This window comes from Sminthopsis crassicaudata, chromosome 6 (assembly GCF_048593235.1).
Source record: "Sminthopsis crassicaudata isolate SCR6 chromosome 6, ASM4859323v1, whole genome shotgun sequence".
NCBI classification, from domain to species: domain Eukaryota; kingdom Metazoa; phylum Chordata; class Mammalia; order Dasyuromorphia; family Dasyuridae; genus Sminthopsis; species Sminthopsis crassicaudata.
The window spans coordinates 242,623,693-242,646,384 of NC_133622.1; the positions used below are offsets into that span (position 1 = coordinate 242,623,693).

Sequence of the window (22,692 nt, forward strand, 5' to 3'; positions counted from 1 at the left end):
CTATCATTCTGAAAGCAACATTCAGAAGCCTGATAGCTCCCCTACCTGCTGAATTGTGATGAAGTACAATCTTTTGGGAAGTACAATTTTTCCTCATGTGACCCAATTGTCCACAATTATAAAATAAATGAGAATTTGGAAAAATTTGAAATTGAGCTCTGTCCTGATTTGGTGCAGGACACATTACTCCAGCTTGAAAAGTAGTGCACTTTTGGATCCTTCTACTAAAGACACTTTTTAATTTTTCCTATCTAATGCTTTCTTACAATAAGCATTACCATTTTCATTTTTTTCCTCCTTTCTTTTTTTTTTTTCTTTTTGCTGAGGCAATTGGGGTTAAGTGACTTAACCAAGGTCACACAGCTAGGCATTTTGTGCATGTGTGTGTATGTGTTAGGCCAGATTTGAACTCAGGTCCTTCTGACTTCAGGACAGATACTCTATCCACTGCACCACCTAACTGCTCCACTATGTCACCTAGCTGCCCCAGCATTATCATTTTCAAGGGCAAGTTGTCTAAGTAAAATTTAAGCTACTTCCCCATGCTGATAGAATGCTGAATTGTCATCTTTAAGTGACTAAGTCAGCCAAGGTCTCATTGGGTCCTTGCATGATTTTTGTATAGGATGTTCCTCTGTCCCTCTCACCTGATTGATTTTGCCCAATTCTAATTCAATATGTGTACTATATTGATATCAGCCAGACGAGAATCAATATTATAACTTATAGTTTATATTTTATATCTTAATCCTTGTGTTAGTCTGGTGATAAACTACTTTCACCTCTTTCTTACCTGTTTAAATTCTTGAATTCACCAAAAGATCATTTTCTTCTGCTGGAACATAGAAGTCACTATCTAGTCAGGCGTCAGCTGTAGGACTCCAGCTCCAGTGGATAGAAAAAGTGTGGATATGAAATGAAGACTCACAAGCCTGGTGGGAATTGTCTAAGCAGTCTGTTTATTGATCTGAGAGCTATAAACTCTTTAAGCTAAATTAATACCAGGATTAAGCTAGCACTGCATTAACACCAGATGTCTCCAGGTGGCACTGTATGCATCCCAGGGTTAATATATATAGCTATTTGACATTACAATTTGACATTAATTTTAAACAGTTACTAGAAATGGCAATAACAGTAACAAATAGCAGTAACTAGCAGTAACAACATAACCATCATAACAGATATAAATAGTATGACTAAATAGTATAGCCTTGGTCCTGTTACATGCATTCTTCACTAACATTAATCCTGCATTTATCTCAAGCCTGTCTTTCATTTATTGTTATGGGTGATGGTGAACCAATGCTTTGAACTTCACGCCTTTATAGAGAGCAGGTTTCAAGTAATGTCTGTACTGGTCTCTTCCTGTACAAGAACTTATTCAATTCTGGCCCTCTATAGTGTCCCATGTTCCCCATGAATAATTCATTCTATAGCATGGGAATTAAAGAAACTCCAAGAAAAGGGGGATACACACACACACACACACACACACACACACACACGTATGTATATATTGAGATATTACTCACACTGTAATGTAAAAAACCCACTGATAATAGGAATAAGGAAAAATTTCCTTAAAGTGATTGACATCTATAGAAAGCCAAGACTTAGAATTACTGTAGCAATTAGACAAACAAGAACTAGAAGCAATTATGTAAGAAGTCTTTTAATTTTCCATATTAAGTATTTTAATATAACTTATCCAAATAAAAATTGGGAGGCAAATTTAGTGGATTGGAAGCCCAGTACCAATCAATAATGTGATAAGGCATGCAAATACAATGCTCATTAAATCTAAAACTCTTCTTTGTCTTCTCTCTGTGTTTATGTATGTATATATGTATGCATATTAACACATATGTGCATGCATATGTGCATATTTGCATGCATGCATATATATATCCCTAAGGAGTATTTTTCCACCAAATCTTCTTCAGAGCATCCCTCACATCCTTGTTCTTTAAACTGTATATGAGGGGATGGAGCATGGGAATAACCATTGTATAAAATACAGAGACAACCTTGTCTTGCTGCATTGAATAGCTGGAAGTAGGACGTGAATACATGAAAAGAATGGTCCCAAAGAAAATGGTTACAGCCATAAGGTGGGAAGTACAGGTGGGAAAGGCTTTGCTTCTTCCCTCAGCAGAGTGCATCCTCAAGATGGTGACAAGGATGAAAAGGTAAGACATGAGGATCATCAGCACACAACTGATAACAATGAAGCTGGAGAAAATCATGATGACAATCCCATTAACACGAGTGTCAGAGCACGAGAGTTTCAGGAGTAAAAATGGTTAATCAGATTAGAACCACAAAATGACAACCTGAAGGTCATGCCAGTGTGAACAGCTGCGTTACTAAATCCACCTAAGAATGCAGTAACTATCAGCAAGACGCAAATTCTTTCAGACATGATGACAGAGTACAATAATGGGTAGCAGATGGCCACATAACGATCATATGCCATCATTGCTAAGAGGAAACACTCAATACCTACAAATGAGCCAAAGAAGTCAAACTGAGCAGCACAACCATTGAAGGAGATGGCCTTCTTGTCAAGAAATTTACCAGCATCCTGGGAGTGATTGAAGAGGAGTAAGATGAGTCCACAAAGGACAAACAGCTGAGGAAGAAATACATGGGGGTATGGAGTCTAGATTCAATCTTGATAAGAAGGATCATTCCCAAATTTCCCACCATGGTGGCTATGTAGATGAAGAGAAATATCACAAAGAGGATAGGCTGCAGTTTGGGGTTGTCTGAGAATCCCAACAGGACAAATTCAGTCACCTCTGTTTCATTCCACACCTTAATGTCATCCATCTAACTGATTATTCATGCTGAGCAAAGAAAGATGGTATATTATAACTATTTTTAGGATTAAACAAATGGGACATACACTTGAATACTCATAGATTAGTTCAAAGATCTATATTCTAGTTGTTAATGTTTGATTAAATTCCTTCATTTTTCTGGTTTCCAGTTCCAGTCTATATATCATGGGATTTGAAGTTTGAAATAACTTTAGAATTAGAATAATTGTTATGGGGGAAAAAGATATCAAAATAGATTATAGCATCACAGACTTATAGCTTGAAAAATCTTTAATAGAACAACTAGTCCAACCACATTATTTAAAAAGTTGAGATACATACAATCACATCACAATAATAAGGTCATATGATAAATAGCATAGTCAGGTTTGTACTCATATCTCCTGTCCTCTAGACCCTATGAACTTTCTACTACAAAACATGGTCTTTAACATTTTGTCTTCTGTTTTCAAATCTATGTCTCCAGCTCTTCATTTTCATTAGAGTTTCACTCATATCCACATTTTTCTACCAAGTAATTATTTAAAAGAATGAAAAAAATGAATGGCAGCTAGATTGCAAATCACCAAACAGGCTGAGAAATATGTAGTATATTGCAGAATCAACTGGGGACCACTAAATATGTGTGTGTGTGTGTATGTGTGTGTATATATATATATATATATATATATATATATATATATATATATATATATATATATATGTATATATATATATATGTATATATATATATACATATATATATATATATATATATATATATATATATATATATATATATATATATATATATATTAATGTAGGGAGATTTCATAGCCAAACCTATACTTAGGATGAGTATTTTATATATGGAAGATGACTGATAGAATAAATGAAAAAAGAGATTCATAGAAATGAACTAGAATATTGATAGTTCATATAAAAAATCATAAAAGTCCTAACTACAATGGTGGTTTTTGAGCATTCAGAAAAGATCAAATACCAGTGAGAATGCTAAGGGTAAACTTCAACATTTTTAAATAATTGGGTAGGGGAGAAGTGAAGGAAAAAACAACCAGACTGATAAATTTGAAGTTATAAAATTAGATGACAAGGAAGATATTAGTGCTAAAAAGAGATATGGGGAAGATTGGAAGAGAGGGAAACTTAGGAGGATGATGAAATCCCATTATAAACCTGTTAAATGTTTGACACTGAAAGGTAATCGAGGTCAAACTATCCATTTGGAACAGGAACTCATTTGACAAAAACTTCCATAAAAAATGCTGGAAAGCAGTATGGCAGAAAGTGGATATAGACCAATATCTTATACCTTATGCCAAATTGAGCTCAAAATTGGGGCATGATTCAGATCTAAAGGATGACATCATAACAAATGATGAGCAATGAATACTTTACTTGTCAGATCCAATGAATACTTTACTTGTCAGATCTATGGAGAAGGGAAGAACCGATGATCAGAGGGAAAAAAAGAGAACATTTAAAGATGCAAAATGTATTATTTTGATTATATTAAGATAAAAAAATTTTGCACAAACAGGAGGAAATGCAGCCAAGATTAAAAGGCAAGCAGAAAACTGGAAAACATTTTTTATAGCTAATATGTCTGTTAAAGTTTTCATTGTTCTACTATCTAAAGACTAATTTTTTTTTACAAGCAAAACTAATGCAGATAAGATTAGAAGGGAAGCAATAAACTGGGAGGAAAATTTTGCATCCACAGTCTCTGTTAAAGGTCTCATTTCTAAAATATATAAAGAATTGACCCAAATTTATAAGAATACAAGGCATTCTCCAATGAATAAATGATCAAAGGATATGGATAGACAATTTTCAGATGAAGAAATTAAACCATTTATAGTCATATGAAAAAATGCTCTAATTCATTATTGATCAGAGAAATGCAAATTAAGACAACTCTGAGGTACCACTACACAACTCTCACATTGGCTAAGATGATGATGAATTCTGGAGGGGATGTGGGAAAACTGAAACACTAATGCAATTGATCCAACCATTCTGGAGAGGAATTTGGAACTATGTCCAAAGGACTAACAAACTGTATATAATACCATTTGAACCAGCAATGTTTCTACTGGGCCTGAATCCCAAAGAGATCATAAAAAAATGGAAAGGACCAACATGTGCAAAAATATTTGTAGCCACCTTTTGTAGTAGCACAGAACTGGAAACTGAGAGACTGCTGATTAGTTGGAGAATGGCTGAATAAGTTATGGTATATAAATATTATGGAATATTATTGTTATCTGCAATCTGATTAGAACTGAATTATTGGCAAGAAGATAAAAAGAACATTTATTTAATTAAATGAATATTTTCCAACCTGGCTGTGGGACTTCATCATGCTTCCTATATTCACTTATTTAAAAGATGTGTTATGTTTTCCCATTATACAGCGAGTTCCTTGAAATGAGGGACTATCTCTAGTCCTTAGTACATTCCTAGCATATGGTAGTTGACTAATAAATGCTTATGGATTCTGACTCTATTAAGTCCATGATCTGATAAAAAAAATAATAAAATTATTCAATTACCAAAGATCTATAATAAGGACTATTAAAAAAGCAAGTGGTATAAAATGGACATTATTTTTTTCATTTAAAATTGTCTTTTTGAATTCTGCTCTGTGTGTGTGTATAAATTCTCTTTCTGGGTATCTTGTCAGTTAATTATTAAATGAACAAATACACCAAAAATGTCATTTTTTTTCTATTCTGTAGAAGATTGGTTGGAGGGGAGAGACATCCGAATCATGAAGGTCAATTAATATGCTATTGTTGAAAGAACTGATAAGCATCTCCACTGGGATAGAGCCTGACTTAGTAGCAAGAAGGGAATGATTATGAAAAATTTGGAAAGTAAATAAATTGAAAAGAAACTAGGAATAATCTGGAAGTCAAAAGCAAGGATAGTACTCAGTAGGAGGACATAGTTAACAGAAATAATAGCTGGAAAAACTCAAGGAAGATGAACATTGAGAAAATGCCTTTGGATTTTATCAATTTAGAAATTGTTAGTAATCCCTTAAAGAACAGTTTCAACACAGTGGTGGGAGAGGTAATTAATGGCCAGATGAATGTGTATAGCAGAACAGCTCAATATCATCTTAAACCAGTAAGAAATGCTCCAGCAAAAGAGTAGCCAGAGAAACAACAAAAAGTCATCTTCACATCTCAACAAGAAAATGAATAGAAAAATTAAGGAAGTGAGTAAACAAAAAGGAGGTCTTAATACAAATAAGTATTATTAAAGGTTAAAGAATAAGAAGGAAAATTTCTAGAATCAAAAGAAAATTCTATAGGAATTACAGCCAGAATCTTAGAAAAGAAAATGTTGCAATCACAAAACCCAAAAAGTTTTGAAAAAGCTAAAAAATGATAGGAAAATGTAAGGTAAATTCGAAAATCATTTTTAAATAAAATTTTGAGGAAAGAAAAATTGATAGTTTAGAAAATACACTGAAAAATTCTAATAAAGCAGTGAATAACCTGAAAAATAAAATAGAGAATGTAGAACAGAAGAATTCAGTAGCACAATTAGAAGAATTAGTGTCAGGCCTATGAGAAGGAAGGCATATTAATATACCGTTATTGAAGCTTTTCCAGATAGTAAGCTCTCAGTAAAATCTTATTAAATATCTGGGAAATTTTATTGAATTAACTTGTAAAGTCTTTCCTGACCTTTACCTTTTAAATCCAAAATGTTATATTCTAGGATTCCTTTCATCTCTGGTATTCTCTATTATTAGTCCTTTTCCAAGATCTGTATTTTATATTCTAAGATCCTATTTTCTTCAATATTCTAACATCTATATCTACACAATATTCAATAATATACACAGAGATCATAATCTTTACTTCTATTTTCATTCAAATATCTTTTTTCCCCCCAGAAAATCAGCATTCACTCACCTTTAACTCTATCATTTCTACATGGGAAAATAGTGAGATAAAGCAAAGTGCATGTCTTGGGGATTTATAAAACCTGCATGTCATTGCCTTCCCTATTACTTTGGATGGAGATTTTCCAAAAATCTACCATTAGTAATAAAGAAACAGTCAATACAAAAATTAGTTCCATTAGATTGTGACTTATGGGGATTTTTTTCTCAAATATACCCAGAAGGAACAATTAAAAAATTTTTTTGCATTGAGTATAAAACTTGAAGCTAAATATTAAACAGCAGAATTTTACCTTCTTTCTATCTACTTCTCTCTCTCTCTCTCTCTCTCTCTCTCTCTCTCTCTCTCTCTCTCTCTCTCTCTCTCTCTCTCTCTCTCTCGCAATTGTAGTTAAGTGACTTGCTCAGGGTCACACAGCTAGGAGGTGTTAGGTGTCTGGGGCTAGATTTGAACTCAGGTCCTCCTGACTTCAGGGCTGATGCTCTACCCACTATACCATTTAGCTACCTTCTTTTCTCATTTTTAAGAAAACCTTTATAATTATGTAGCATCCCGTAATGTATGATTTCAGACAATTTTCTTCACCTTATACTATGGGAAAAGAACTTAAAATCTTAATACCCCCATGTTATAGATGAGGAAACTAAGATTCAGGGACATGAAGTAATTTCTCAAGGATAACATATCTGACAGTAGGCATGTGCATAAGTGAATAAAAAAGGAACCAAACTTCCTTCAAAAATCCATCTTTAGGCTAGGTGTTTTAGGAATAATCCACAAAGTTTATTGTCTGTGCAATAAGGAATATGTTTACAAAACTAGATCCCTTCACATCCCTTAATGTTTAAATGTTTTGATATGAACATAGTCAATTACAAATGACATTTCATCTCCCATCAACCTTCTGAATTGACTCCAAATTATATTTATAGTTAAAATGATTCTGCAGCCTAGTAACTGCCAGCTACTGTCATGGTTTAGTGGAAATAATACACTGAAATTGAAAAAAACATCTGATTTCAAATCCTGATTATATGCTACCTGAGTATCAATCAATCAATAGGCAATCTCAAAATGCACACTATTTGTCAAGCACAGGGGATGAAAAGACAGAATTGTAAGTTACATTTTTAAAAACATGTGCCAGAGATCACAAGTCATTCAACTTCATCTTGAATCTTCATGACAAAGTATATTATCCAATTAGTAAAAACAAAAAAAAAAATAGTGTTTCCTTTTCTTTTAGCCAAGATATGAAGCTAAAGAAGCTATGTTATATTTTAGGATCAAGGGAAGTGTTGGATTAAAAGAAGCACTTTGCAAAGTTTACATTTTTCAATTAAATATTAGTTCTTGACTTTTTAAAGATATTTTTGGTTCCCAAATGAAAGCAATGACCTTTATGTTAAAGGTTTCTAAATGTTTACCTTTCAAAAATTCCAAATGCAAGTCACTAACTGCATACCCTACAGAACTATGCTGTCCATGCTTAGGCATATTATACCCAGATGTTCTCTATTTACTCATTCTCATGAACAGCCTCAAATATTGTCAGGATTCACTTGATCTTGTTTTTTTTTTTTTTTTTTCCTCTTTCTCTTTTTTTGTGGTCTTGCATATTTTATTTGTTTATTTTTTAATTATAGCTTTTTATTGACAGTACATATGCATGGGTAATTTTTACAACATTGTCCCTTGCACTCACTTCTGTTCCAACTTTTCCCTTCCCTCCCTCCACCCCCTCCCCTAAATGGCAGTCTCCTACATGTGGTTCCCTTGGTCTTTAGAGTGGCAAATAGAAAGAGCACTGGATTTGGATTCAACAAAACCTGTTTTTTTTTTTTTTTTTCAAATATTTCACAGTTCTATGATCTTGGGGAAATCATTTAACTTCTCACAGATTCAGTTTCCTGATATGTTAAATAGGGATAATAATATCAACTACTTCCTGAAGGATTTGGCAAAAATCAAATGAGTATACAATTGTGAGCTTTAAAGCTCTGTATAAATATTAGCTATTATTGTAATTAGTCCAACCAATGTAGAGAATCTTCTCTGCAATATAGACAGCAAATGGCGATCCAATCTTTTCTTGAAGAGCTCAAAGTATGGGTATTCACTATATTCCAAGGAAGTCTTTTTTTTTTCTTAGAACAGCACTAATTGCAGATGCATCCCCCAATCCTGACAATAAACCTAATGTTCCCTTTTATTCTATTATTCCTACTTCTATCCCCTGGGAACAAATAGAGAACATCTAATCCCTGATTACAGATTCAAATATTTAAATTCAGTAATCAAACCTCTCCTCTACAAATATTCTTTACCAAATTTTCTCTTTTTTTAAATTAAACACTCAGAGTTCCCCTAACTAAAATATTCTTTACATAAAACCAGAAAAAAAATAAAGGTACTATCATAAGATTTAATGTAAATATAAATAAAGGTTTCATTTTTATTTAATTTTATATTTTAAAATTCTGAAATAATTTAGGTAAAAGTAATTAAATATGCACTTCATGAAGTTAGTTATAAATGAAAAAAAAAGTTTCAGGCAAATAACCATCCTGCTTTCATTTTTTTTTTTCCAAATAGCAAGTAATTATTTTTCATTCTACCACCAAATGGAGAATAAAACATTTTTAACAAATGTGCAAGTACAACAAATTTCTACATTGGCCACATCCAAAAAATGTGAATCATTCTTCATGTCTATTTAAACAAATGAAGCTTCAAAACAGCTAAAATGCCAATGTGTACAACCTCATAGATAGAACATTCTAAAAAAGATTTCCCTAAGATAATGTACTCTTTGGAACCTTCCTGTAAGTTTGAAGAGAGCTGCAGTGTAATAATGAGTAGAAATTGGGGGGCGGAGCCAAGATGGCGGAGAAGAAACACACGACTCAGTGAACGTCCTCACTCCCTCACAACCAATTAGATAAATTAAGTCTCAAAATTAGCTCAGGACTGATAGATACCACAAGGACTGGAAGCACGACTTACCAGCTGAAGAGAATCTGGAGTTTCAACAGGAAAGGTCAGTTCTCAGGGGAGGAATAAGAAAGACCAGCACAGACGGTGGGGTAGGGGCACACTGCGCCCATTGCGCTGGGAAGGGCTCTGGGATCAGAGAAGCCATTGAGGTAAAGGAATCTGGCACAGGCTGTTAGCTCTTCTCTGCTAATTATTTAGCAGTTCAGAAGAGAAAGCCAAAATATTTTAAAACTCAAATTAGATTTTCCCCGGACCCTGGGGGTGACTCAACAGACTCGGCACCAGGGGGTGTGGCCTCAGCTACCACCTGAGAATAGTTAAGAGATTGACAAGTGGGTGGATACGGCCCAAGGCAACACACACTGCCTAGCTTAGCTGGAGGGAGTGGAACTCAGCTCCAGGAAGTCCCAGAGAAGAGGAACCTTTGAACTAGGGACCGCGGTTTCTGGCAGACACTTCCAGTTTGAGCGCAGGGGCTTCTCACGTCACCTGCTGCAGACATCCACTCCCCACCCGGACACATAGGCTGGGCTTCGTGCTGTCTTCACTATTCTACGCCCTCGAAGCACAGTAGTGCTAATCACCTCTGAGGCACTTCCAGGGAGGGGGTGGGGAACTCTCTTCCAGAGCTCTCTCTTAGCTCAGGCACAGGAGCCGCTGCATCCATCCGGTCTGGGAGGAAGCTGGTAAAGAAATAAATAAATAATTTCCTACCCCAGGGACAGACCCCAAAAGATTTTTTAAGTATGAGCAAAAAAGTTAGAAAAACCATAGATTCCTTCTACACAGAGAAAGAGCGGTTATCCAACCCCGAGGAAGTTGACAGCAGAGAATCAACAGACAACAACCTAAAGGGGAACGATTCCTGCCCCCCATCACATAACTCTCTCCTAGAAGAAGCTCTTAAAAAATTGAGGGAGATCGAAGAAAAATGGGGAAAAGAAAGGGAAGTTATGATAGAGAATAACAACGTCCTGAAATTGGAGTTGGAAAAAATAAAGAATTCACAGGAGATGCAGGGAAACAAAATTAGTGAATTAGAAAAGGTTAAAAAAACACAGGAAAGTAGGATTTCTGAATTGGAAAAGATAAAAAAGTCTCAAGAAAATAGAATTTCTGAATTGGAAAAAGAAAATAATTCTCAAAAAAAAAAATTAGGGAAATGGAAAAAAACTCAATAGAGCAAAATAATTCATTTAAAAACGAAATTGGGCATTTACAAAAAGAACTAAAAACTGTGAAAGAAGAAAATAACTCCTTAAAAGTCAGGATGGAACAAATAGAAATGAATGATTCACAGAGAACCCAAGAATCAGTCAAACAAAACAAAAAAAATGAGAAGCTGGAGAACAACGTCAAATACTTACTGGGAAAATCTATAGACCTGGAAAATAGATCTAGGAGAGATAATCTGCGGATTATTGGACTTCCAGAAAACTATGACCAAAAAAAGAGCCTAGATTCTATTTTACAGGAAATTATCAAAGAGAACTGTCCAGAGATAATAGAAACAGAAGGGAAAGTAGATGTGGAAAGAATTCATCGAACTCCTTCTGAAATAGACCCTAAAAAAAGAACACCACGGAATATTGTGGCTAAGCTGCAGAATTACCACACAAAGGAGAAAATCCTGCAAGCAGCTAGAAAAAAACAATTTAAATACCAAGGTGCCACAATAAGGGTCACCCAAGATCTGGCTGCCTCCACATTAAAAGATAGAAGGGCCTGGAACCTGATATTCCGTAAGGCAAAAGATCAAGGACTGCAACCAAGAATGAACTACCCAGCTAAGTTTAGCATCTTTTTCCATGGAAGAAGATGGTCATTCAATGAAACAGAGGAATTCTATATGTTTCTAAGAAAAAAACCAGACTTAAACAAAAAATTTGATCTACATCCACAAGACTGAAGAGAAACAGAAAAAGGTACACAGAACCCTTGAGAACTGTAACTCTGTTGTGGGTATATAAAAAATACTCAAGGATAATTTGATTTTACTGATATAAAAGAAAAAAAGGGGGGTGTGGTAAAGGGAAGGAGGTCGGTTCAGAAAAAGGGGAAGGAGTGATAAAAAGAGGGAAACTGCATCCCAGGAAGAGACATAGAAAATACACCATATCTGAGGGAACTTAGTGAGGGGGAGAATCATTGTGTGAATCTTACTCTCATCAGAAGAGGCTCAAAGAGTAAATAATTAACATATTTGTTTTTCAGAGAATTTTCTCTCACCTCATTAAAAGGGGGGAGAGGAAAAGGGGAAAGGAAAAGGAGAATAAGTGAAGGGACTTGGAGGGAGGGGGGAGGGATCCTAAAAAAAAGAGGGAGGGTTGCGCATCACAAGGGGGGTCTGTAAATTAAATATCGGGGAGGGGGATCAGGGGGGTCAAGGGAAAAAAGTATAATCTGGGGATAATACGATGGCAGGAAACACAGAATTAGTAATTTTAACTGTAAATGTAAATGGGATGAACGATCCCATCAAACGGAGACGGATAGCAGATTGGATCAAAAAGCAGAACCCTACAATATGTTGTCTACAGGAAACACACTTAAAGCAGGGAGATACATACAGAGTAAAGGTAAAAGGTTGGAACAGAGCCTATTATGCTTCAGGTAAAGCCAAAAAAGCAGGGGTAGCTATCCTTATCTCAGATCAAGCAAAAGCAGAAGTAGATCTCGTTAAAAAAGATAAGGAAGGAAACTATATCCTGCTGAAAGGTAGCATAAATAATGAAGCCATATCAATACTAAACATATATGCACCAAGTGGTATAGCATCTAACTTTCTAAAGGAAAAGTTAAGAGAACTGCAAGAAGAAATAGACAGTAAAACTATAATAGTGGGAGATCTCAACCTTGCACTCTCAGATTTAGACAAATCAAACCACAAAACAAACAAGAAAGAAATTAAAAAAGTAAATAGAACATTAGAAAAACTAGGTATGATAGACCTTTGGAGAAAACTGAATGGCAATAGGAAGGAATATACTTTCTTCTCAGCAGTTCATGGATCCTATACAAAAATTGACCATATATTAGGACATAAAGATCTCAAAATTAAATGTAGGAAGGCAGAAATAATAAATGCCTTCTTCTCAGATCACAATGCAATAAAAGCTACATTCAGTAAAAAGTTAGGGGTAAATAGACCAAAAAGTAATTGGAAACTGAATAATCTCATCTTAAAGAATGACTGGGTGAAAGAGCAAATTATAGAAACAATTAACAATTTCACCCAAGATAATGATAATGATGAGACATCATATCAAAATCTTTGGGATGCAGCTAAAGCGGTAATAAGGGGAAATTTTATATCTTTAGAGGCTTATTTGAAGAAAATTGAGAAAGAGAAGATTAACGAATTGGGCTTACAACTTAAAAGGCTAGAAAAAGACCAAATTATAAACCCCCAACCAAAAATTAAACTCGAAATACAAAAATTAAAAGGAGAAATCAATAAAATTGAAAGTAAAAAAACTATTGAATTAATAAATAAAACCAAGAGTTGGTTTTATGAAAAAGCCAATAAAATAGATAAACCTTTGGTAAATTTGATCAAAAAAAAGAAAGAGGAAAATCAAATTGATAGTCTTACAAATGAAAAGGGGGATCTTTCCACCAATGAAGAGGAAATTAGAGAAATAATAAGGAGTTACTTTGCCCAACTTTATGCCAATAAATTTGATAACTTAAGTGAAATGGATGATTTCCTCCAAAAATATAGGCTCCCTAGATTAACAGAGGAGGAGATAAATTGCTTAAATAGTCCCATTTCAGAAAAAGAAATAGAACAAGCTATTAATCAACTCCCCAGGAAAAAATCCCCAGGGCCTGATGGATTCACATGTGAATTCTACCAAACATTTAAAGAACAATTAGCCCCAATGTTATATAAATTATTTGAAAAAATAGGGGATGAAGGAGTCCTACCAAACTCCTTTTATGACACAGACATGGTACTGATACCTAAACCTGGTAGATCGAAAACTGAGAAAGAAAATTATAGACCAATCTCCTTAATGAATATTGATGCTAAAATCTTAAATAAGATATTAGCAAAAAGACTTCAGAAAATCATCTCCAAGATAATACACTATGATCAAGTAGGATTTATTCCAGGAATGCAGGGCTGGTTTAATATTAGGAAAACTATTAATATAATTGACCATATTAATAATCAAATTAATAAGAACCATATGATCATCTCAATAGATGCAGAAAAAGCATTTGACAAAATCCAACATCCATTCCTACTAAAAACTCTTGAGAGTATAGGAATAAATGGATTATTCCTTAGAATAATCAGGAGTATATATTTAAGACCGTCAGTAAGCATAATATGCAATAGAAATAAACTGCAACCTTTCCCAGTAAGATCAGGAGTGAAACAAGGTTGCCCACTATCACCATTACTATTCAATATAGTACTAGAAACGCTAGCCTCGGCAATAAGAGCCGAGAAAGAGATTCAAGGAATTAGAGTAGGAAATGAGGAAATTAAACTATCACTTTTTGCAGATGACATGATGGTATACTTAGAGAACCCCAAAGACTCTGCTAAAAAGCTACTAGAAATAATTCAAAATTTCAGCAAAATGGCAGGATACAAAATAAATCCACATAAATCCTCGGCATTTTTATATATCACTAACAAAATGCAACAGTAAGAGATACAAAGAGAAATTCCATTCCAAACAAATGTTGATAGTATAAAATATTTGGGAATCCATCTACCAAAGAAAAGTCAGGAATTATATGAGAAAAATTACAAAACACTTGCCACAAAAATAAAATCAGATTTAAATAATTGGAAAGACATTCAGTGCTCTTGGATAGGCCGAGCGAATATAATAAAGATGACAATACTCCCCAAACTAATCTATTTATTTAGTGCTATACCAATCAGACTCCCAAGAAACTATTTTAATGACCTAGAAAAAATAACAACAAAATTCATATGGAAGAATAAAAGGTCAAGAATTGCAAGGGAACTAATGAAAAAAAAACTCAGAGGAAGGTGGTCTAAGTGTACCTGATCTAAAGCTATATTATATAGCAGCAGTCACCAAAACCATTTGGTATTGGCTACGAAATAGACCGGTAGATCAGTGGAACAGATTAGATACAAAGGACAAAAAAGGGTACATCTATAGCAATCTAATCTTTGACAAACCCAAAGATTCCAACATTAGGGATAAAAATTCATTATTCGGAAAAAACTGTTGGGAAAACTGGAAATTAGTATGGCAGAAATTAGATATGGATCCACACTTAACACCATATACCAAGATAAGATCAAAATGGGTCCATGATTTAGGCATAAAGAGGGAGATAATAAATAGATTAGAGGAACAGAGGATAATCTACCTCTCAGACTTGTGGAGGAGGAAGGAATTTATGACCAGAGGAGAACTAGAGATCATTATTGATCACAAAATAGAAGATTTTGATTACATCAAACTAAAAAGTTTCTGTACAAATAATACTAATGCAAAAAAGATTAGAAGGGAAGTAACAAATTGGGAAAATATTTTTAAAAACAAAGGTTCTGACAAAGGTCTCATTTCCAAAATATATAGAGAACTGACCATAATTTATAAGAAACCGAACCATTCTCCAATTGATAAATGGTCAAAGGATATGAACAGACAATTCTCAGAGGAAGAAATTGAAACTATATCCACTCACATGAAAGAGTGTTCCAAATCACTACTGATCAGAGAAATGCAAATTAAGACCACTCTGAGATACCACTACACACCTGTCAGATTGGCTAAGATGACAGGAACAAATAATGACAAATGTTGGAGGGGATGTGGGGAAATTGGGACACTAATACATTGCTGGTGGAGTTGTGAAAGAATCCAGCCATTCTGGAGAGCAATCTGGAATTATGCCCAAAAAGTTATCAAACTGTGCATACCCTTTGACCCAGCAGCGCTACTACTGGGATTATATCCCAAAGAAATACTAAAGAGCGGAAAGAGACATATATGTGCCAAAATGTTTGTGGCAGCTCTTTTTGTTGTAGCTAGAAACTGGAAGATGAATGGATGTCCATCAGTTGGAGAATGGTTGGGTAAATTGTGGTATATGAAGGTTATGGAATATTATTGCTCTGTAAGAAATGACCAGCAGGAGGAATATAGAGAGGCCTGGAGAGACTTAAATCAACTGATGCTGAGTGAAATGAGCAGAACCAGAAGATCACTGTACACTTCAACAACAATACTGTATGAGGATGTATTCTGATGGAAGTGGAAATCTTCAACATAAAGAAGATCCAACTCACTTCCAGTTGATCAATGATGGACAGGGGTAGCTGCACCCAGAGAAGAAACACTGGGAGGGGAATGAAAATTGTTAGCACTAATATCTGTCTGCCCAGGTTGCATGTACCTTCGGATTCTAATGTTTATTGTGCAACAAGAAAATGATATTCGCACACATATATTGTACCTAGACTATATTGTAACACATGTAAAATGTATGGTATTGCCTGTCGTCGGGGGGAGGGAATAGAGGGAGGGGGGGTAATTTGGAAAAATGAATACAAGGGATAATATTATAAAATATATATATATATATATATATATATATATATATATATATATATATATATATATATATATATATATATATATATATATATATATATATATAATAAATAAAAATAATGAGTAGAAATTTATAATCATCACTAGTTATGAAGAAAAGTCTTGTATTGAATAAAATGGACAGAGTTCTGGATCCAGAATCAGGAAGATTTCAAATCCAGCCTGAGATAGTTACTAACTGTAAGAGTGGGGGCAAATCAGCTATTTCTCTTTCTGCCTCAGGTTCCCCAGATATAAAAGGGATGTAATAACAACACTTTCATTAGTCTGTGAGACTCAAATGAGATAGTATTTATAACACATCTAACAGAGTGCTTGACACATGAAAGGAAGCTAATTAAAGCTTGTTTCTTTGGATTTGGGGGAGAAAGGCCCCTCACTCAATAAAGATTTTAAAAGTGTCCACAGCACATTCAGATGAAATATTTAATGGTTAATTATATAGAATAACAATGATGTGATGAAGTCTGTTCAACAGGTCAGCACCAATGACTCTCCATGATAGAAGTGATTTTTCTCTACTTCTTGTTCTTTACAAAAAGAAGTATGATAGAAATGTATTTATTAGTCATGTGACCTTGGACAAGTCATTTTGCCACTCCTGGCCGCAGTTTCCTCTGCTAAGAAATAAAAGTGATAATATTACCTAGTGAAGATCAAATGAGCTATCCTATTTTTAAAAAGCTTTAAAAATCCTTAAATCTTTCACAAATGCTAGCAATAAAAACTGCTTTTTACAACAACCAATGCATGTGCCAATAAAATGATCATTTACTTTAGGCTTTGGATAATGAATTATCATTTTGATGCTAAACCATTTTTCCTTATTGTACTTTCATTTTCCCTGATTTTAGAGATAATAAAAAATAAGATGCACGGACCTTAATGAAGCACAGAGAATAAAATAAATTTCAGGAAATCCTGGATATTATTTTCATGCCAAAAAAAGACCATCTTTAATCAATTCTTCATTCTCAATTTCTGTAGGAATGTACATGGCACTTTATTTCTTATAGACATTATCCATTTACATCTTCTCCACCTGAAGATTGTAAGCTCATCTGACTAAAAAGAAGGATTTCTTGAAATTAACTTCTGAAAAAATTATAATTTATAATAATAGATAAATAAATGAGAAAGAAAGAGAAAGAGAGGGGATAGGCAATCATGTAAAATCCTTAGGACAAATACTACATTTCTGCTATGGGAACAAAGAGAAATTATCTCAAAATCACAAAATTTCAATCGATAGGAATTCATTAAGTAGCTTTTATGTATCCCATATGCTGAGTGGAAGGAATAATACAAAGTAAAAAAAACAAAAAAACAAAAAAACGAAACTGTCCTTTTCTTTAAGAGGCTTATATTCAGTCTAATGAATACAAAATATCTCAGTAGCCATGTATAAAACTGATATTAGACAAAATGAATTTAACATTGTAATTTTTTTTCATTTTATTTAATAGGGTGTTGTAACATGGAGGGACATTCCCCATTTCTAGGTTCACATCAGATGAAATTGAGACATAGACATTTGATGACTTGCCTGGCCAGGGTCCCAAAGCTAGTAAGCAGCAGAGATGACATCCAAATTCCATTCTCTCCTGACTTTAAGATTAACAAATTTCTTATTTACTCATATTTATTTGAGCTGCTTCAGTCCCAAATACCATAAAGCTAATCAAATTACCATTGCTTCTCCAATTGCTAATTGAAACAAATACATTGGGAAATAGAATATTAAAAGTTTTCCTGTGAATTCCAAAGTACATAGAAGTGTCAAACTCAATGGTGAAAAGTAGAAGGATTTTCATGAGAATTTAGAAGGAGGAGGAGCCTGGAAATATGTTTACGAGCTCTAGGTGACTTTTAAGACAAATCTCTAAGGTTCACTTAACCTTTTGGAAAGAATCATGGTATTGACATTGCTCTTCTTATGATATTCACAAAAGAAATGTTTTAATTCTATAATAAAGAGGAACTCATAGAAGCCTTGTTCATCCATATTTGATTTTGTTTTCTTACATATTTCTTATATATTACGTATTAACTTACATGTTCTTATGTAGTAAATGGACACAGTAGTCTAGGATTGTGTCAATTCTCTTATACAATATATGACAAAGATATTTCATAAATCAGGACGCTCATATTTGAATGTCATTAAGTGTATTTTACTTAATGATAGTATTTTAGTAACAGCAATTATTAGTATAATTACAAAAATAGCATTTTTATATTCCTTTATGATTCATAATTTTAGACTCTAAATTTAGATTTATTGTCCATTTTAATATAATTTTATTTAGAACTTTGCTCCCAACAATGCTATGAGATAGATATTTCAAACCATGAAACATCTATGATTAAATGCTAGATTTGGAAGGAAAGTAAGAAGATCAATGTTTCTAGTGGACTTGCACACATATAGAAGAAAAGTTCCATGTTAGCATCATTAAGATTTGTGTTTGTGTCTCAATGTAGGTACATGTTCATCTAAATGCCAGTACAATGTTCAGATTTTGAGGGCCCCACATCAGGAAGTAAAGACTTTTAATGACAACCAAAGCTTACCTTTCTTTTGAGTCATACTTCCAAAGTCTCTACTTGGTTTAAATGTATACATAAAGTCATACACTGACATATATTTTTCCCACAATATTTCAGCAACTATGGAAACCTTTCTTTTCCTAGTTGGGTTGTGCTTGATCATAGTTAGGAACCCGATCTATTATGACCAAAACATAACTTTTGAATTTTTTTTCCTTCTAGAGATATGAAGTCAATAAAATTAAGGTCTGAGATTTGTGGGTATTTATATTATTAAAGAAAGCAGCATAATTTTCTGGAACACAAGTAAACATTCCATATATGTGGCCATCTTGAACTAGTAAAATTTGCTTTCTAATAACTTTAGGATGCTTTTTTTGACCTACATATTCCAAATTATTCTGGATAGCTTTCTTTACCAGAAAGAGGATAGAGTGCTTTGATGGAATTGGCTACTTCCTGGGACCATCTGTGACATCAGTGATATCTTGCATCCATCCTAATTTTATAGATCTAATCTCTGTCATTGTTTTAATAGTAAATGATTTTATAGGATTGGCACTTGAAATTTTTGCCATCAAAACCTAACAGCATGAATAATTTCAGTGTCCATCAGCGGTATTGTTTACCATTTCTTCTAATCCTTTAGAGACAACTGAGACCAAGAAACTGTGTGTAATGAAGCAAGATTCATATATATATTTCTGGTACACTGTCTAGAAAAAGACCTAAAGTTTCAACTGTCCTGCCATCTGTATGCTGTCCTACTTTTTTTTTTTTTTTGCTTATAGATTTTACTCTTTCTTTTTTATTAGCAAAGCTTTGGTCCTCTATGCCTCCCTTGATAGTGTAGCTGCAGCAAGATTAATTTTTCCAGAAGAAGTAAATTACATTTGCTTAAATTCTACTATCTCTGCCACTTATTTCTGACAAATAGCAACCATCTGGGGACTTTGCAGAACATAAATCAGTGGATTATTGGCATTCAAGATTTGCAAATTTATTCTATACATAGAGTCTCCAAAATTGATGAAACATTGCAAACTCCAGCATGTTTTATGGTTTAATGTAGCTCAAACTTCTGCTGGCAAATCTAACTGGTTTCATAGTACCATCACTCTTTAGGTAGCCAATTGCTCCAAGCTGAAAGCTGTATATAAGACAAAAAACTTTCTTCGATCAATATGCCACAACACTGGCCCATTTATTTAGCATTTATGTACCAGAAACAGAATGACAGACTGGATTTATTTTTTAAGGCAATGACAAAGTCCCTGCCTCAAAGAGGTCAAATTCTAATGGTGAAAAACAAGACCAAATATTTATGTACATATGTGATGTAAACAAAATTAATAAAAGATTAATGAGCACAAAACATATCACATGGAAAAGTCTACATGACTTTTTTTATATTGAATTAGTTTGCTATCTCAGACAATTATAAGGCATGTAATATGTGGAAGTTTCTAAAATTCCTGGAACCTTGGTCTCTCAATAATAAAATTGCAGATGCTAATAAAATTTTCACAGAGTTATAATGAAGCTAAATAATGATTATAGATATACGTATTGGGGCAGCTAGGTGGCGCAATGGATAGAGCACCAGCCTTGAATTCAGGAGGACTCTAGTTCAAGTCTGGTCTCACTTAACACGTCCTAGCTGTGTGACTCTGGGCAAGTCACTTAACCCCAGCCACAGGGGGGGGAAAAAAAAGATATACATATACATTGATTTGAAAAAAATTAAAACTGAAGGTGAAATGTGAGCTTTGTTCAGAAAAATTCTCATGAGACACATGCAAACACACACTATGGCAAACAAACAGAAAGAGACAGAGAGGAACAGAGACAGAGAGAGAGAAAGAAGTTCCGCTTGCATCTTAAAGCAAAGATGAGATTCTGAGAAGTCCTTGTTACCTAATGTCTTCTTGAACATGCATCGACAAAACCCGTTCAATAACACTTGGTTTGTATAAGTTAAAAATGAACCTTTTTTTGATAGGCAGCTATCTGTCAGTGCAGAGAAACACAGATATGATTAAAACAAGAGACCTATTTAGTCTGTAATTTATTTTTCATTATTCTCTTCACAGCATCCTTAACATCTTTGTTTCTCAGGCTATAAATCAAGGGATTTAACATAGGACTCACAAAAATATAGAAAACTGCTACAATTTTCCCTTGTTCTACAGATGTCTCTGAGGGAGATCTTAGATACATGCAAAAAAGAGTCCCATAAAACACCGTGACAGCTGTCAGATGGGAACCACAGGTAGAGAAAGCTTTACGCTGGCCCTCAGTTGAGCGGATACGCAAGATGGCTATGAAGATAAACATATAAGAGATAAGAATGACTGTGAGGGAGCAGGTGAGGTTGGAACCAGCAACTATAAACATGGCAGTTGCTTTGATGTAGGTGTCTGAGCAGGAGAGGACCATAAGGGGTGGGTCAGCACAGTAGAAGTGGTTAATCTCATTAGGGCCACAGAAGGATAGCCGGAGCATCAAGATGGTTTGTATCAGGCCATTGACAAAGCCATAGACATAAGTTGCTGTGACCAGGGAGATGCAGATGTTCTTGGACATTTTGCTGCTATAGAGCAGTGGATTACAGATAGCCACATACCGGTCGTAGGCCATAACTGTGAGCATGTAATAGTCTGTTATCACCAAGGCAATGAAAAAATGAAATTGTATGAAGCAGCCAACATAGGAAATGGTTTTTCTTTGTGATAGAAAATGGACCAACATCTGAGGTGTGACATTGGTGGAATAACAAAGGTCCACAAAGGATAAGTGGCTGAGGAAAAAGTACATGGGAGTTTGAAGTTTGGGATCAGTCCTGATCAGTGCAATCATGCCCACATTTCCACATACAGTGATGAGGTAGATCATTAAAAACAATACAAAGAGAATGGGCTGCAACTTTGGATGATCAGTTAGTCCCAGGAGAATGAACTCGGTCACCATGGTGTAGTTTATCCCTGACATTTTGTTCAAACCTAAGAAGGTAAAAAGGGAAAATAAATATAACCTTTATATATTCGATATCATATTTTATTTTCACATGATTTCCATATTTTCTTCTTCCTCTGTACTTTCTTACATATGGCCCACGAAGAACTGGAAAAGCAAGCATTTCTTGTGTATTTACAAGCACCTGATTTATTCTAGAACTCAATATTTTAATGATCTTGAAATTCATAATGACAACATAATTTTAACACCTCTAAAGATAGATATTATTTTAAGCTGAAAAAATAAATGCAAATAAATGCATGTGAAGGATGACAGAGGTTATATTCAAACTCTTCTCTCTTTCAATAATGTCACAGGATTGTCTTAGATTCTATATGTCACATTTTTATCAGAATATTTCCAAGAAGGAAAACATGCAGATAGGAAAATTCAAAATAGTGAATATGATCAAGATCTTTCTATTGGGGAATTAGTTGAAAGAAATTTCAATTTTTAGCTTTGTGAATAAAAGAGGAAAAGGATGACTTCAAAAATCAAAAGGGTTGTCTTATGGAAGAGTTATAGATGCATGAAATTATAGAATTTGATAGTTGAAAGGGACTTCAGAGACAACCGGGTTCAATTGAAAATCAAAAGGAATTACCATTGTAAAATGCCTGACAAGTCATCATCCAATGTTAAAGATCTTCAAATATAGGGAAATTCCCCTTCTAGATGTAACCCATTCCAGTTTGGAAGAATGAATGCAATCACCATGGTATAAGTAATAAAACCCCTCTC

The 22,692-nt window shown here is 34.1% G+C and overlaps 1 protein-coding gene and 1 pseudogene across 1 annotated transcript; both read right to left on the bottom strand.

The window, feature by feature from the left end:
• Nucleotides 1–1,913: 1,913 nt before the first annotated feature.
• On the bottom strand, nucleotides 1,914–20,873 carry LOC141547525 (olfactory receptor 5AP2-like; annotated as a pseudogene).
• A 112-nt stretch (nucleotides 20,874–20,985) lies between these two features.
• On the bottom strand, nucleotides 20,986–21,924 carry LOC141546616 (olfactory receptor 5M5-like). Its single transcript, XM_074274571.1, has one exon. It carries the CDS (start codon nucleotides 21,922–21,924, stop codon nucleotides 20,986–20,988), a length of 939 nt encoding a protein of 312 aa, XP_074130672.1.
• Between the last annotated feature and the right edge of the window lie 768 nt (nucleotides 21,925–22,692).